Below are 13,484 nucleotides of genomic sequence, written 5' to 3' on the forward strand. Positions count from 1 at the left end.
GTTTCAATAATATTTTTTTTATATTTTAATCTGTAATATACGTAAATACCATTTTGGGGTACTTTCTATTCTACTGTTTCTCTTGTCGTGTATTTTTTAACCGACTTCGAAAAAGGAGGAGGTTACACAATTCGATCAGTATATTTTGACAAATAGAGGTGTGCTCCACATCAGAAAATACAAACAATTGTTTAATTATTATAGCATGAAGAAACGAAACGAATGCGAAGACCATAATAAACACCGAGGACTTATGCGACTACTTATCCAGAATTGTTAAAGATAATGGAAAATATTAAACAATACTGTAACTGACAAAATACATGAAAAGAGAAACGGTAGAATAGAAAGTACTCCAAAATGGTATTTACGTATATTACAGATTAAAATATCAAAAAAATATTATTGAAACATTTGTAAACAAGTATATTAACGATTGTCATATAGTTAGAAGCTTGAAAAAATGTATTTCCAAAATAAAATAAATTGAGCCTGACCGGACTCGAACCTACGAAGAAAAGCTTGCAACGGTTTACCAGTCAGATGCTTTACCGCTAAACCACCAACACTGTTGAAAACACCTTTAATATTTTAGTACTTTTATCAATTAGGTTTATTTAGTTTCTTTAATTCCTACTCTATTCCACTGCATGTAAGAACATTGAACAGTGTATATACCACGTATTTGATAAAGAACAAACGAAGATTTGCCGAATAAGTAACTTTAACACGCAAAAAACAGCGAAAAAATCGGCTTTTAATTTTTTCGACTATGGCACACCTTACCAAAAAATCTCAAAAACATTGAGGATGATAGTATCAATAATATACACTTATAAAAAAAATATGAATGTAGGACAGCATTTCTTTCAATACAAAATCGCCATTTTTCAGCATTTTTTGACGTTTTTGATTTTTCATGGCTTCAGTTTTTGATCTAAAAATCTGAAAAAATTCTGTAATATGTGCTTCACAAATATAAATATCTCTGAGTCTTTTCAGAATTTTCGAATGTCATTAAATAAGAGAAATTGGCTGAAAACTTCGCGATTACATTTTTACCCGTAACTACCCTCCCAGATGAGATACAGGGTTGAATTTTCTTGATAAGATATCGAATGATTCATCGCAAGTCGAATTTGGTTTTGGTGTACTTTTAATCACCGTAACCGGCTATACCCTTTAGATATGTTGTAGCTTTTTGTGATATATAAACGTATCTCGAAGGATTTTAAAAAATTTCTCAAATTGTTGATTTTACATTTTCTTTACTATAATAAATTATAGCTATAAAATTAACGAACTGATAGAAATGAGCGTTTAAGTTTTTAAAGTGGAGACATGGGAGTACCTAATAAAAATTATTTTAGTTAAAAGTTTCTGTTACCACATATTTTGCAATTGTTTTAAACAAATGCAATTCTATAATAGTAGGAAAACATTGAAAAATCTGAAAAAAAAAAATGAGATTATAATCCGATTTGTCCCCTTTAAGGGCCAATTTTCAAAAATACGAACACTAAAATTGGCTATACGAAAATTAATTATAGTTAACGCGGCGTCAGGGCACGTTGGCTCGACCGGCCGAGTCGCGCAGTGCTAATAACGGCCAAGCTGTTATACCTGCCATTGGTATCCAATAGTGTGGGATTGCTACAAGGTCTAATATTGCTAATAATTATTGGAAACTCACTCTTCGTCAATGATACTTATTGCTATACAGATTCAAGTTAAGGATTAGGTTAAGGGATACCTATTTGGTTGTATTGATGAGCGTCTAATTATATAAATTATTGAGTTTATTCATTATTAAAATTTATTCATATAGCGAAAAATCAAGCTATAACCATTATTAATTAAGTAACCATATACTCAATAATTTATATAATTTGACGCTCATCAATACAACCAAATAATTACCTTTTAATCTAATCTAATCACATCCCATCCCCTCCCGATGGAAGAATACCCACCACTTTCTCGTGGTTTCCATTGAACAATGACAACTTGAATCTGTATAACAATAAGTATCATTGACAAAGAGTGAGTTTCCAATAACTATTAGCAATATTAGACCTTGTAGCAATCCCACACTAGCACCGCGCGACTCAGCCAGTCGAGCCAACGTGCACTGACGTCGCAATAACTGTAATTAATTTTCGTATGGCCAATTTTAAAATATCCGTATTTTTGAAAATTGGTCTTTAACCTCCTAACTCAATAATTATGTTATAACAAGTGTATTCTGCCCGAGTATTCTCGGGCTTTTAAGTTAAGAGGTTAAAGGGGACAAATAGGACTATATTCTCTTTTTTTTCCAGATTTTTCAATATTTTCCTATTATTATAGAATTGCACTTGTTTAAAACAACTGCAAAATAACTGGTAAAAGAAACTCTTTTTTAACTGAAATAATTTTTATCAGGTACTCCCATGTCTCCACTTTAAGTACCTAAACGCTATCTATCAGTTCGTTAAATTTATAGCTATAATTTATTGAAAAAAATGCAAGTACTATTATATTTCAAACAGTTGTAAAATCAACAATTTGAATATTTTTTAAAAATCCTTCCATATATGTTTATATATCACTAAAGGCTACAACATATCTAAATTTGGGGAAAATCCAACATGGTGCTCCGAAACATGTCCGATTTTGCATGGAATGCCCTAATTTGTTTAATGGTGAAATTATGTGTTCATCACTGAATTGTAACGTCTCGCATACTAATTTCTGTATAATAAGTTGAATTTAAAAATAAGTTTTCACAAATAATTTATTAAAACAACTATTTATAGAAGGATATAACGAAATTTAAACTTTGGTACTACTACTATCGCAGTAGTTATTATTGAAATTAAAGTTGATATATTTCTTTGTACGTAGCTGCAGACAAACTTAGTGGTGAACATTTGAAGTAAGAATACGTGGTACGCTGCAGTTAAGACAACTTAAAAAACAATATTCATAATAATACGTAACAACACCGGTCAACCCAATGTTGCTTACCAAAATTACATTCTAAGTTTTTGTAAAACTTAATAGCGCACTTTCATGAGTTAACACAAACATTCATTATGTATACACCCTTCTTTTAAATCAAATGCTTTCATACTCTTTCATCATTTGGTTTAATAGGAAGTCAACACACCAGGAGGTGTAGGCACAACAACAGTATGTTGTGGCACTACTGGTGGCGCTGGCGGCGCCAGTGGATGTCCGACTAAAACAGCTGCCGCTGGTATTGGTAGAACACCAGATTGAGGAATGGCTGATGGAGTGCTCACTTGAGTTGGCGGTCCTTCTGCTGCGTGCTTTCTCAAATGTCTCAACATATTACCTTTCTCGACAAACGTTTTACCACAGTCTGGACAGCTATGCGGTCGTTCGTCCGAATGTGAACGTCTGTGAGATACCAAGTGCCCTTTACACATAAAATCTTTTGGACACAGGTCACAACGGAATGGTCTTTCCGCATTGCTTCCTTTATTGTGCGAACGCATGTGGAAAAGTAGGTTACCCTTCAATGGAAAACTTTTACCACATTCTGTGCATACAAACGGACGTTCACCGGTATGACATCTCATATGATTTACTAAATGTTCCTGTAAAAGGAAAAAAAAAAATTGATGAAAACCATGTAGCTGATTCATTTAGGAAGCATTTAAAAACAATATGTACAGTATAATCATTTAACACATTGACTGCCATGTCACTCTTTTTCTTTTTTTTCTAAGTTGACAATGAGTAGGGCTCTATCTGAGAAAGTAAAGATGGATACCCGTACTCAGAGAATTTCCCTCTGTGTTGCACCTATATCGACAGAGGCCGATTTATCAACAAACATGAAGATATAGCCATGCAGTAAGCTTCTTGAGGATTTAATTTATAAAAGGTGAAATAGTAGAAATGGAAAATTTTCCATTTAGTAAGAATCATTCGTCGGGTGTAACCGGGTACGTTGACTGCCATGTCATTCATATGTGGGCGATGTTTAACCCTCGGACGGCGACCCATGAAGAGAGTCCTAATTTTAATTTAATTTTGTATTTCATATTGTTTCGTATTTCATTTTCTAAGTTATACACTCAACTTTAAATTGTCTAACAACTATTGTCTAAAAACTAACATTATTATAAATTCGCTATTTATCTAATTAGAAATACTTGTATTATGTATGTATACAGCTCACAAGCTGTTTGCGAGCAGAATTCACACAGGAGCTCAGATGTAGCTTGCGAATAGAAAACAAACGAGTACACAATTGTTCACTGGCTGATGTATAATCGTCAAATTCAACGAAAACGTGTTACGTTTTCAGACACCGTTTGAGCTCGCGAACAGGCCATTTGGTGAACCGCCTCCTTAGCAGTGTTCGCTGACGAATTCGCTGCAATCTGTTCGCTGTTCGCGAACAGTGGTGTAAGCAATAGATAAAATTTGTTAAAAATATATGTAAGTATTACCTAATTAAATTCTCCAATAACTTCAGTGTGACAGTCAACGCGTTAAAAAATCAAATAAACCAATACCGTATTCTTTGATACTTAAAAAATAAAAATTTTGGCGAAATTTCCGAAAACCTGTCCAACCTGATTTATCTGAGAATTCGCAAATAGCTTCATTTTGCATAAAAACGGTATTTGCGAGGATTTTTGGCGACTCGAAGATTAAGACTTAAAATTTTGCGAGAAACGTTTTACCATTTTAGTGTAATTTCCTGCATTAGCGACACCCCGTAGAATAAGATTACAACAGTATTCTGTATACGTTCTTCATTAGTTTCCATTATAAACATATTTAATATCTTCCAATAATTGATAAAATGGACCTCCTCGGTTTTTCTTTACTTCATATCGTCACAAATATTCACATAGATGATCAACTAAAGTATGTATCTTGTTTAATTCCACCTCTACTCAAACGGGTCATAAGCCCCACCATGAGAATGCAATATTTTGAGAATACGCGCCAGTGTTTGGATCCACAAAGCAGGGAATGACATTACCGTAGTAATATTACAACAGCATTTCAAATATTTTCGGTACTCCTACCCCATAAAATATAGCATAAAGCTGGGCACGGACGAGCGCGCCGCGGCTACAACGCGGTATGGAACGAACGTACTTGGGCAAATATTCGTTCGTTTGGACGGTAGCGCGAATATGTCTCGCGGCAATACTGTAATGCCGCGCAACGAACCAATTTCTGTCGATCTTTTGTGCGAACACAGAAGGATTCTATGCCGCAGTGTGGACGGTTTTCTTCGGGTTTGCCGCGTTTGAGCCCAGGTACCGAAAACAATGAACTGATGGCAAATGTGCGTTGAAATTCATGGTTCGTTCCATGCGCGGCGCGTGTTCGTGGTAAAAACGAAACACCGGGCAGACTTTGCAATGCCGCGCTGCAATCGCGGAGTGTTCGTCTGTACCCAGCTTAATAGGTCAAGCAACGGGGCATTTATTATGCACTTAATTTTAGCTATACACCGATAGCGCCAACATAAGAAAGGTACTTAATAGTTTAATTGTGTCATATTTTCGAATCGCAAATGGCATTGGTAAATTTTTTATTAACGATTCACACCCAGAAATCGTATTTTTTTAGTTAATTTAGTTATAAAATAAAAACTAATAGAGCAATCTTCATGCCATCAATAGAAACTTTGTAGATAATTAAATTACGAAGAAAATGAGCTATCGTTCGACCTGATCGGATAATTACGGGCGGAGAAAACTCGGAAAAACCAGAAAATTCGACGTTTGTTTATTAAATTAATATCTCCGTTAATTTTCAACTTGAAGAGCTGGTGCCTGGTGGAACAGTAATAATAATTATGCTGTTTGAGTTTGTAAAAAAATTTATGCCGTGAGATAATTAGTTTTTGCGTTATCGCAATTTCAATAATTTCATGTGATTTATTGCATAATGTCTGCTATCGATATAGATGATCCGATTTTAATTTTAAAAGCAGATTTAAAAACTACAAGTAAAGGGCAACAGAACGTCTATCTTGGTTTTTCATGAAAATGTTTTGAAATACATTAAAAAACGGTCCAAACATGGCTACAATCGTCCGAGCGCCGTAAACTGGCAGTGTGGCAGGAGGAGATGGAAGGTAGGGGCAGCGCGTATATAACATCACGCTGGCCGCTTGTATTACTACATATTGTATATATACGCTGCGATTCCAAATCGGCAGTCTTTCTATTTAGATGCCACTTGATAACTACTAGCTGAACTATATTTGTCACGTAACTTGCTCTGTGTTATCCAGATAATGGCGGAATTCGTCCTTGGGAATGCTTTCACGGGAATCGGTTATTCATCCTTATATGAGAAGATTTTGAGCTGAATAAGGGCTCATTCGAAAGAGGAAGGTTCAATGCCGGGGGCTCAACAAATTATTTGAGTCACAAGACTCTTAGTTACCTAAAATGTACTGTTCGTTGCAGCTAAGTTGCCGAGCACCTATAAACTGATCCGACAGAGGAGCAAGGAGACTGTGCGTTCGCTCCACCTAATCCCCTCCAGGAACCCGTAACTTGAGAAGTCAGCGGTCACATTGCATAGGCGTAAAATTTCCATATTCGCGGAAGATACATTTAACTATATAAACATGCGATTTTTTCGGGATATTAATGGATTTTTTATAATACTCGTTCTTGACAACAGTTGTTATTATACAAAATTTGGGTGTGTTTCCGAATGGCCCCGTTAGAATTGAGAACTCGGGTTCGGCATATAACCTAAATTGACTACCAGAAACCGATTAAAATTGGTTTCAGAGCTGGATGTCTTACCGTTTTTGAGATATCGTGGTAAGAAGTTTTGTAAAATTCTGGGATTAAGTATGCGCTATTCGATACTGACCATGCGCGATTCACTACTGCGCATTCGGGAAACGTTAGGCGCATGCGTATTGAGGCTAATAAATTCATATCGACGCATTACAGGCGCATTACACTTCAAACTTTGAAGTGAATTCCAACCCCTCCTCCTCGTGGTGTGGTTCAGGCCGGAAATTCCGGTGGCAAACGGGGCTCTGGCTGTGGACGAAAAGCGCTGTGTTTAATGAAAACGTCCTAGATAAAAATTGCTTACACGCTGACAAAGAGTCTAGCGGAACAAGTTCCGAAGCCATACCTACATTATAAGAATAGTGAATAGGTTAGGTTATGCTATTTTTTATGGGGTGGGGGGGCAGAGCCCCTCCCCCTCCCATTTGTTCGACAATATGATGAAATAGTGACGTGTTGGCATGTTAACGTTATACTATAATCTGGGTACGGCTTCGGAACTTTTACCGTTGGATCTTCCGTACGTGAATACAATGATTGGTATCCATGAGTTGATAGTTTTTCCATTTCCGGTGACACTTGGAGGGTGGTGGCTGCTGGGGAGTGGATTTAATAGCGCAATGCGTCCTCTAATAGCGCTGGTATATGTAAGTGTACACTTGGGAACGGAGGAGCGGGTAATGAACCCCACGAGGCTCATAAAACAATGAGGTTAGGTTAGTTTCCGTGTATGCGCAGTATCGAATAGCATATGTTCAGTACCGAATAGCACATGCGCACTAATGAATTGCGCATGGTCAGTATCGAATAGCGCATACGTAGTCCCGGAATTTTACAAAACTTCTTACTACGATATTTCAAAAACGGTAAGACATCCAGCTCTGAAACCAATTTTAATCGGTTTCTGGTAGTCAATTTAGGTTATATGCCAAACCCAAGTTCTCAATTCTAACGGGGCCATTCGGAAACTTATCCCAAAATTTATGTAAATCACAGTATGGAAAGTGTAAAAACTCTCCTATTTTCTTAATAATGTAAATCCCGAATCGTCGCTCCCTATCACTTCATCTCATTCTGTTTCAATTTCTGTCCTTAGCGACGTTCGTCGCGCGATAGATTTGTGGATGTAAGGGCCGCGGCCAATAAACATAATACATGTGACTGGAGGCAGGTCAACGAATTTGATTGGACGGCAACTTAGCTGCAACGAACAGTACTTGGATTCAGCGGGCGTATTTTCTCGATTTTTCCTGTACTTTGGACACTCATATTATTAGATATCAACACAATCTCGTTGAACCATCAGGTGACCTTCCTCTTTCGAATGAGCTCTCACCCAGCCCCAAGTCCTCATATATAAGGACGAATAACGATTCCCGTCAACCCCTTAATAGGCCCATTTTTGCCGGTAATGTCACCTCGCTGCATTACCCGTGTCTACCCCCTTAAGCTAACCTATTTTCTTTTTGAAGTACATCGGTAATGCAGGAAATAATATTAAAATAAAAAATTTTTTTCGAATCGCCGGAAATCCTTCTCGCAAATATTGTTTTTATGCAAAATTTCAACCAAATCGGATTTGATAGGTTTTTGGTGAAACAGCCAAAACTTTTAATTCAAATACATATGTGAATGTAACTTACCTTTCTTGTGAACGGTTTTGAACAGACGTTACAACAATGTGACGAATCTCCAGTATGTTGTCGGAGATGATTATTTAGATGTTCCTTTCTGGTGAACGTTCTCTGACAGAATTCACATCTGTGCGGTGATTCACCAGTGTGAATTCGTACATGATTCGTTAAATGCTCCTTACGAGTAAATGACTTGGAGCAGAAGTGGCATCTATGTGGCGATTCGCCTGTGTGTTGACGCACGTGATTTGTCAAATGTTCCTTCCTCGTGAAAGATTTGGTGCAATACTGGCACTTGTGCGGCGACTCACCCGTGTGTTGTCTGACATGATTTACCAGATGATCTTTCCGTGTAAATGCTTTTGGACAGTACTGACAGCGAAACGGTGTCTCTCCTGTACAATTTACAATGTGTCGTCATTTTTTATTTCTTACAATTAATAGCATAATTAATATACATTATTCTTATACAATTACTTTCATTTTATACAACGTGTAATAAAATTAGATGCGTCATTGTTTTTTTGTTTTTAAATATTTTCTTCATCAGTAAAATTTAATAAATGAATTAAATTTCAATATTTCAGAATTCAAGATTCAAATCTCAAAATTCAAATTAAAAAATTTCAGACATTCACAATTCAAGTTTCACAATTTTTAACTTAAATTATAGAGCTTCAAAATCCAAATTTTGAAATAAATACTAAAAATAAAATTCTGAGTCCGCTCGGCGAGTGTCAATATCCCAGCTGCGCTGTAAGGCATGTGACCACGTAAAGTGGTATCTTCGGCTTCCTATTAGTTTCCGAGATATTAATTAAAAACTTTCGGTACAATACATAGACTTTTGCCTATACAGACGTAACTAACACAGCCATCTTCGCTGTAGCAACCGTCATCGTCAAGTGTCGAACAGCCATTGACACCATAGCGATATCGGCTTCTGTTTCTATAGGGTGTCCTATGTAAAATCCAGATTTATTTTTAAAACTTTTTGTAACTTTTTCCTTTTGTTGTCGCATGATGACCAAGCTTACCGATCAATCAACACAACAAAAATCGTTAGATTAGGATAGGGTAAATAAATTTCCGGCCGCCGGAAGGCGACCGGCAACGCTACAGCAGTCGTCGTATCTCCAAAGTTTTGAATAGGATACCCCATAGATAGTCAGATTGGAACATCCGCTGCGTCAACGGCTGTTCGACACTTGACGATGACAGATACTATAGCGAAGACGGTTGTGTTAGTTACGTCTGTATAGGAAAAATTCTACAGAGTGATTCTTTTGCTACCCAAGACAAAAGCTATGCCGCACAATTGCTGTTCCGTTTCTTGTCTTCGTCTCAGCCATAAACACACACAGAGCAGTCTTGGGTCTTGAAACAGCAGGTTTCTATTGTGTGGCACGGCTTTTGTCTTGCGTAGCGAGAGAATCACACTGTATGTATTGTAACAAGAGTATTTAATTAACCCTTTCGCTACGGACAGATTCTACGGCGCACTACTCCCGCGGTACGGGCCATCGCGACACGGGTGTGCACTTGCGGAAGAACTGAAATCGCCCGCTGTACGTTCAATACCGCTGCATATTGCCAGTTACAAATCTAAGAATGCAAAACAAATGCCAAATAATGGCAATGGGTTGCCATGGATACAACATATATGTAGACTGTTCGTGCAAACGCACGAACATCCTAATGTAGCGGGCGTCAGGCATTGGGTGACTATAGTCACCGATCGTAGCGAAAGGGTTAATATCCCGGAAACAAATCGGAAGCCGAAGATACCACTTTATATAATATTTGGGGTCCCCTCCCCCGTCCCCCTCAAAATTTCAACTTCATCAGCGACAGGAGACATTCGGAACTTTATCCCAAACAACTTGTGTTTGCTAAAAATTATGACTTAAAATGAAAAATAGAGACACGTCATTTTTTTTGTTTTCAAATGTAAACAACTTCGATCCGGGTAGATCAGATAATTTTTAATTTTATCGACATAACTTTTAGACTACATTTTGCTACACAGAAAACACATCATTATGCTGGATTTTAATACTCCGAAAACTCCAAAACTCTAAATGCGGTTTTTATTTTCTTATTGTTAGATATGGAACTTGTCGGCCCACTTGGGTGAATTAACCCATACGAGAGAGCAATGGTGTTAGATGGAATAAATTTCTTTCACGCATGCATGAGTTTTCGTGACGTAACAATAACGGTTACATTACAGTGATGTTAAGCTGGGTACAGACGAGCGCGCCGCGGCTGCAACGCGGCAGCGACGCGGCATGGGACGAACGTATTTGGGCGAATATTCGTTCGATTGGACGGTAGCGCGAACATGTCACGCGGCAATACTGTAATACCGCGCAACGAACCAATTTCTGTCGGTCTTTTGCGCGAACACAAAGGGGTTCCTCGCCGCAGTGTGGACGGTTTTCTTCGGGTTTGTCGCGTTCGAGCCCAAGTACCGAAAACATTAAACTGATGGCGAATGCGCGTTGAAATTTATGGTTCGTTCCAGGCGCGGCGCGTGTTCGTGGTAAAAATGAAGCACCACATACAGTTTGTAATGCCGCGTTGCTGCTGCGTTGCAGTCGCGGCGCGCTCGTTTGTACCCAGCATTAGATAGGATTTATTTTTTCGCACATGCGCGACTTTGCGTGACTTAACGATGGCGATTAAAGGAACGTATCAAATATACGTGATGGGGGTGCGGACCCCAAAATTTGGCGGGATTGCACTGACAAGGAAAGGCACGGAAGTGTCCCCCTCCGATTTTGATGAAACTTCGTACATTTGTTAAGCAGGTAAAAATAAGGGACACGTATTTTTTTTATATCAGCTGTGACGCGACTTTAAAGGGTGAAACCACCCCTCAAAGGAGATACGTGAAAACGGTAATTATTGAGATTAGGTTACACCTCACCGATTTTTATGAAATTTAAATATGTTGTAAAACTCAACATTTTGAACAACTTTTTCCTATACATATAATCGCCGCTCGGCCTTCTCAGATTGCCCATACTGACGGACGCCTCCCATACTGACGGAGTTCGAGTGTTAGTAATTTATAATAAAGGAATATAACTTTTTTAATTTCACTTGTTTCTATTTACAAATTGTTTTAACATATTAACAAGATTTTTACGATTAAAATGAAACCAAACACGATATAATTCGGACTAAATTTTTTTATTAAGACTTATTAAATAACTCACATATGTAAAAATGTATTATTTTATCTACTTATCTACTGATTTCACAAACACATTGCGGCGGCCGAATAGCCATAGATATAACGTCTATGTTTTAAAACTAATTATGATTTCGAAACCATACTTGGTAGAACAAATTTTTCGGGACGAATAGCAGGCATTGTATTATTCTTAAAAGCGTGAACGGGGCCTCACATCCGTCCCATAAAATATAACCTAACCTGATCTTACCTAATTATTCTATTGATGGAGGATGCATAATTGTGTAAATGTGTAAATAGGATGATTAAGTTAGGTTAAGTTATAATTTATGGGGAAGGGGTGTCGATGCTTTTAGATTTTGAACTTTTTCGGAAGCAATATGTATCTATAGATTAAACAAATATAAACTGTCAATACCGTGTTAAAAAGGTCACCCGTTATATCTGTGGCTTTTCGACCGCCGCGATGTGTTTGTGAAAACGGTAGATAAGCGGCGCACAGTGGGCTATAAACCGATTTTTTTGGACAAAAATCTGCCGACAACTCAAGTTTTTCATCGATTCAATTGGAATTTTTTTTTAAATGTTCTTGGAGCACTATGTTTTGATGACGTAACTGTCACAACAAGGAATCCTTATCTACAAAGTCCTATAACTCCGATACTTCATCCGCCCATACCATAAATTTGCATGTTCCAGCTGAGTTATCGACTCTTCTAACCCTAAACCTTAAACCCCAAAACCCTAAAGTGTAAATCTGGCCCTGAAAATGACTAATCAAACTTACCATTAATTTATTGATCCAACAGCAGCGTTTTGGCTTCTTGAGAAAAAACTTTCTTGTGCTTGCCATCCTTTATTCTTAAAGAGCTTATAAGTGGATCGGATGATACATAATAACATATGCTTCATAATATCTACATTTGTCTTTTTGCGGCAACACATTCGGGAATTTTCAGTTCGTGATTTCCTGAAAACTTTATTATTTGCTTCTTGTGGCTCTTTTGAATACATACCAATTGGCAGTTCAATTGTAGCAAGCACTTCACTTCTATGTTGCAGTACCTTATGAACTGATGGAGGTAGTTTATACCATGGATAAATTTCAATGCACAATTTAGCTGTCTCCGAACAATATTCTTTGAATTTCACAGAATCAGCTTTCTTGTCACATGTAATTACTTGAAGAATGTTATGCAATCTTGTAATAATAACCGCGTTTAATCCAGCCACTGCAGCAACTGATTCGGCTTTCCTAAAGAAAGTTCGGGCCACGTTTCCAGTATTTGATGAATCAGCTCCCTGTTTGGCAACATCAACTGTGATTGTTAGCTCTTTCAAAGATTTTTGCACTTTTTTCTTCCTTGCCGCCTTTAATTGTTTTTTCTCTATGGTTCTCGCAGATCCTTTTTCTAAATCTAAGTTGTATGAAACATGCAGAAGGTATTCCATGAAACGGATCCAACAGTGCAAGGTCGAGAGCCCATATTTATAATATTCTTTATTACATGGCAGACTGTTAACATGTTCCAAATCATTAACTAAGTTGGGCCCGACTGAGCATATATTACAACGGTTAGACGATTTCTGTTTAGTAAGTATATGACTGACTTTACCATCGATCATTGTACACTGGATATCAAAACGTATTTTAAAAATCATGTCTGCATATTTTAAATCATACGCCTCAACCTTCTGCAGAAGTTCAGTAATCTCACAGTATTCGCTATGAATAACAGAATCACTCTCTTTAATAAATTCAAATCTTATTGGACGACAGAAATGAGAAGAGTTTCGCGGTTCATTCGTCCAAATTACCGAATCATCATCTTTAAGTAATAGTGGAAC

The 13,484-nt window shown here is 37.3% G+C and overlaps 1 protein-coding gene across 7 annotated transcripts in view; it reads right to left on the minus strand.

The window, feature by feature from the left end:
* Window positions 1-3,093: 3,093 nt before the first annotated feature.
* Window positions 3,094-13,484, minus strand: part of LOC114875741 (zinc finger protein 271-like) — a 55,110-nt gene continuing 44,719 nt past the window's right edge. For all 7 annotated transcript variants that reach the window (XM_029186372.2, XM_029186371.2, XM_029186368.2 and 4 more), the window contains 2 exons: window positions 8,444-8,829; window positions 3,094-3,605 (listed from right to left, as the gene is read on the minus strand). In XM_029186372.2, the coding sequence (XP_029042205.1) occupies window positions 3,132-3,605; window positions 8,444-8,829 (860 nt within the window). In that variant the 3' untranslated portion in view covers window positions 3,094-3,131. The remainder of the gene's footprint in view (window positions 3,606-8,443; window positions 8,830-13,484) is intronic.

This window comes from Osmia bicornis, chromosome 10 (assembly GCF_907164935.1).
Source record: "Osmia bicornis bicornis chromosome 10, iOsmBic2.1, whole genome shotgun sequence".
NCBI lineage: Eukaryota > Metazoa > Arthropoda > Insecta > Hymenoptera > Megachilidae > Osmia > Osmia bicornis.